This window comes from Plutella xylostella, chromosome 4, assembly GCF_932276165.1.
Source record: "Plutella xylostella chromosome 4, ilPluXylo3.1, whole genome shotgun sequence".
Lineage (NCBI taxonomy): Eukaryota > Metazoa > Arthropoda > Insecta > Lepidoptera > Plutellidae > Plutella > Plutella xylostella.
In genome coordinates this window covers 10,492,450-10,496,943 of record NC_063984.1, presented here as the reverse complement: position 1 = coordinate 10,496,943, position 4,494 = coordinate 10,492,450, and the positions used below count along the sequence as shown (strand labels likewise).

Below are 4,494 nucleotides of genomic sequence, written 5' to 3'. Positions count from 1 at the left end.
ACTTGAGAACTGAAGTAAGACTGACTCATACATAATAATGTTCGCGGCAGTTCTGTCGGAAGGGTTACTCTATCAACAGTTTTGTCGACTTAAGTCGATACAAATGACCGGGGCGCTATCAAGATGTATTGCTATAGAATTACGCTAGCGATTTGAGTTGACAACACTTGTGATATGACTACAATCGGCACGTTTAACACAACGAGATAGAGTCGTGACTCGCACATCAGCGCTCCGAAACTCAGTTTTTCGTCATATAGAGTGACCCTCCAGTAGCTGTGGAATTAGTTTTAAAGAAGTAACTATACGTGCTTAAGGCGTCTTAAGAAAGTTAGTTAGTGAATATCTTCATACCTTTGGCTTTGTGACGCCGTTTTAAAATCTCATGGGGTTGAATAAGGTTTGAGATTTGAGGTCATGAAAGTAACAATTTACCTTACAACATTTAACATAAATAAGAACCTGGTAAAATTAGATTTTCCAGCCAAGTATCAAACATGGATCTCTGCACTAGATATATAAGAGCAGCACTTACCCAAACCTTACCCTACCGAAGGCAAAACCACCGAACCTTCGTCATCATCATTATTCTTAGTGAAATTTCTTTCAATATTTTTAGGGCCTGTTCCACAATGTCTGGGTAGTGGCTACCTGTCGGGTAAAGTTGATGCTGTCACTGTCAAAAAAATAATAACAGAGAGTGACAGCATGTATTTTACCCGACAGGTAGCCACTACCCAGACATTGTGGAACAGGCCCTTATTCTAATAACCACGAAACAACAAACGCACCTCCTTACTTCTAATGTCTTAAAAATAATAATCAACGACAACTGAATAAAATTAAATAAGCCGCGTCAAGACGAAACTGTCACGGAAAAATGAAAAAATATAAACAGATTGTCAAAAAATATCTTTGACTAAAAATTCAAATCTTGAAGTGAACATCAAAATTATTGCGTGATAATATGTTGCCGGAGTGATAGGAGGAAATTTTCGTGAGGAATATGAGGGTGTCTGGGCCTGTGGCATGATGCTGGGGGCGGAGGCACCTCGCCCTGACAGCTATGTGGACCTGGGCTACCAATACCCAAGGCCTAAGCATAAATCTGGAGCCCTATCCCCCCATGGAACCCCCACTACCCTTTGTGCTCTAGTCTTCTTGCCCCTCGTCTGTGCTATGTTATTGTCGTGCCAGATTTCTAACAGTCTGATGTCCGAAATGGTGCTGAAGATTTGTGACGTTTCCGAGTGTTATTGGATCTTCGTGGCATCTGTTGTCACGTATATTCTTGTCGCTGCAGTGTCGATATGCTATTTTGTTGCTAAAGAAGAAGTGAAACAGGTTGGTGATTTTAATGTTTATGTTATACGTAAAGTTTATAAAGAGTAAAATATTAACTCTACCACAAACGCATCTGTTAATGAACATAATACCTATCGTAACGACTCTCATGATATTTATACAATGAAGCAATGTTACCTCTATTGTGAAGTATTTACGATTTAATACAATGTTAATATAATGTAGGTACATGTTTATGTTTCGAATTTAATTTTGTTTCAGATGCCAATGATAAAGCCAATTGAGTGGAACTTGAATTATAAAATAAATACATTTCCAATTTCATCATGGACCAACACGGGCATATGTAAGTTAACAACAAAAATCATCATAAATTTAGATAATTGCATTTATAATATATGAAGTCTAAACTCATTTCTATTTCAGATGTTGGTATATGTGAGCTGCATAAAAACACCATGGATATTATTGCGTCTTCGGTAAAGAAAGCTGTCAACCTTATACATTCTGACTCTTTGGTAGGTATAAACTAATTGCTTATTTATATTAAATTTGATGCCTTAAGTTTGTATACATGGAGTATTTTTTCAGCACAGTTCCAAATGACAAATGATAAACCCTAACTCCTGAATAATATCTGTACAATTTAATTTCGAGATTCGATGATATATTTTTACTTTGCGAATTACTTTTATTTTAACTTTTTTAAATTATATTATATATTTCAGTCTGATCATAGGAGGGATCAAAATAACTCCAGTGAAAAGAAATCGTCACGACCACCCAGCATAGTCCTGTCTTCGTCAAGTAAAAGAAGGACAAGAAAAAGTGAAACATATACACATAAAAATATTTTAAAAACAGATGATTTCTACGTGTATAGTATGATGGTAAATACAATGCATCGTAAGCACACACGGAAAAAGAAAAAGTGTAATAAACAAATTAAATTAACAAAATGTATCAGTGATTCTAGTTCAGAGTCAAGTCCAAGAAAAGAAACCAGTAGTTACGATGTGGATAATAGCCAAAGAAGTAATTCTTCCACTATAGATTCAAGTGAAACTAAAAGTTTAAGCGACGGTACGTCTAACGTAACAGGCAAAATAAGCAAAGAATTATCGAATTCAACCCTATTATGGGGTTCCATCTGTAGACGTCCTGGCATTTTCGAATCCAGCTCTGAATCAAAACTAGATACACTAAATTCATCGAGCTCTATTATAAGCTTAGGAAACAGAAAAACTAAGAAAAAGAAGAAACACAAACGGTTTTCTTCGTCGGAATCTTTTGACACTGTGAGTTTTGAAGAAGAAATGTCTTACGAATCCATTTTCAGCTCAGGCAGCTACGCGTCTACCGATCCTGGTACAATGCAAGAAGAGTCTGAACCAGACACTTCTTCTGAATATGATACTGCAAATGAAACCAATACATTGGAAATATACACATCACAGACATCAGTAAACGAAAAAAATGATTCTGATGATACACCAGAAGAAAGCTCAACACCAAACACAGAAGTAGAGAGTTCAGAAATACGATCGAGCAGCAGCTTTGATTTAACAAACACCTGTTCTTCAACGGTATCTTCCACAGATAGTCAAAAAAGAAGTTTTTTTAGATTCGATAAAAGATTTTCATTTCCTTGGCAAAGAAACAAAAAAGAAGATGCTATTTATAGTACTCACATAAAAAAATCTAAATTTAAATATGGTACTGGAAAAAGTAAGAGAAATAAGCAAGTGGAATCGTCCACGGTTGAAGAGGAAACTGAAGAAACAGTGAGTATTGAGAGTAAAAGTTCCGTAGATACACTAATACAATCAACATCTTCGAATGATACTATAACAGAAGAGTGTAACTGGACCAAAGGTTTGAAATACGATAAAAGGATAACCACTCTTTGGCACAGAAGGTATAAAAGTGGGGAAAGAGTAGCTAAGAGTATAGTTGACAACTATATGCCATTAAAACCTAGATTAAAAGGCAGAAATGAATTGTTCGATAAAAAAGAAAAACGGGATCCAGTACCTCTTGGAGAGTCTCAAGAAATAGTTAGCATTTGTAAATGGTCTTCAAATTCAAAGGATTACAGTGATCGAAGAGATAATAAAGTCAAGAAACTCTGTCGAAAAAGGCCAAAAAAGCGTGAAACTATATATGCTGCTTATGTTAACACTAAACATTGTGCTTATAATCCAAAGAAGATAAGGAAAGGGAAAGTGGTAGTTAAATCAAAGCGAAAAGTACCCACGACAGCGACGTCAAATGAACCTTCAGTTCAGATTGCAAAAAATCAACAAATGTCTAATGCAGTTAGTAAACTTTCAATAAATACGATGAGAAACCAGAAGTTGGCAGATTTTATGAAGTTAGATTGTCTATCAACAATGCCTTGGCGAAGGAAAAAGGAAGAAACGGTACAGATATTAAGAATTATCAAGGATGGCAACGCAGAGAGATCGAAAGCTTTAGAAAAATTAAGAGCTGAGAGAGAAGCGGCTTTGAAAAGAACAATCATGGGTAACAGGACTAAAAATATTACAAAATTCTGGTAACATATTGTATTTATAAGGTTAAATAAAATTTGGCATTATTTTTACACTCTTTCAAATTTTCTTTTTATTTTTCAATGTTAGGCTAGGGTTTATACTTAACTGGATTGTTAAAGATTTTAATTTTGATTACAAACTTTAAAACAAACACATCATTCAAATAGGACAGTCCATCCGTTTACAACTACATACAATAACATCGCACAACTCAAAGCTACTAAGGGCTGATTTTTCAATAGTCAGGCCTGGGTCTCCTATTTTATGCTATATGCGGCGTCCGACTTTGACTTGATCAACGTCCTATGGCCTACCTACGGCGTCTAAGCGCCAACGTCGGCGTGTGAGGGAGACCGCATCAGTACATTTCTATAGTGAGCATCGTGACGCGGCCTACGGCGTGACGCTGGACGCGACCTACGGCGTAAATAGGAGACCCGGGCCTCAGATAAATGATATCTGAGGAATAAAATTGTCCCTGTCACTGTCGAATACAAACATTCTGACGCGACAGCATAAGCATTATTCCTCAGATAACTTTTATCTGACCATTGAAAAATCAGCCCTAAAACTGTTGCTTTATCAGCCAACGACGGTTTAAATACACTTTACAATACTTTTTCAAATGTGAACA

At 36.2% G+C, this 4,494-nt stretch overlaps 1 protein-coding gene across 1 annotated transcript; it reads left to right on the top strand.

Moving 5' to 3' along the window:
- The first annotated feature begins 846 nt into the window (after positions 1-846).
- LOC119694594 lies at positions 847-3,922 on the top strand. Its single transcript, XM_038121312.2, has 4 exons — positions 847-1,344; positions 1,567-1,651; positions 1,732-1,823; positions 2,034-3,922. The coding sequence occupies exons 1-4, from the start codon at positions 1,030-1,032 to the stop codon at positions 3,864-3,866; spliced, it is 2,325 nt and encodes a 774-aa protein (XP_037977240.2). The 5' UTR covers positions 847-1,029; the 3' UTR covers positions 3,867-3,922.
- Positions 3,923-4,494: the final 572 nt, after the last annotated feature.

Excerpts from the sequence above, each read along its gene's own strand:
- LOC119694594 (XM_038121312.2), top strand. The coding sequence starts at position 1,030 with ATGATGCTGGGGGCGGAGGCACCTCGCCCTGACAGCTATGTGGACCTG. Across the intron at positions 1,345-1,566 it reads CTAAAGAAGAAGTGAAACAG|ATGCCAATGATAAAGCCAAT; the intron begins GTTGGTGATTTT and ends ATTTTGTTTCAG. Across the intron at positions 1,824-2,033 it reads TTATACATTCTGACTCTTTG|TCTGATCATAGGAGGGATCA; the intron begins GTAGGTATAAAC and ends TATATATTTCAG.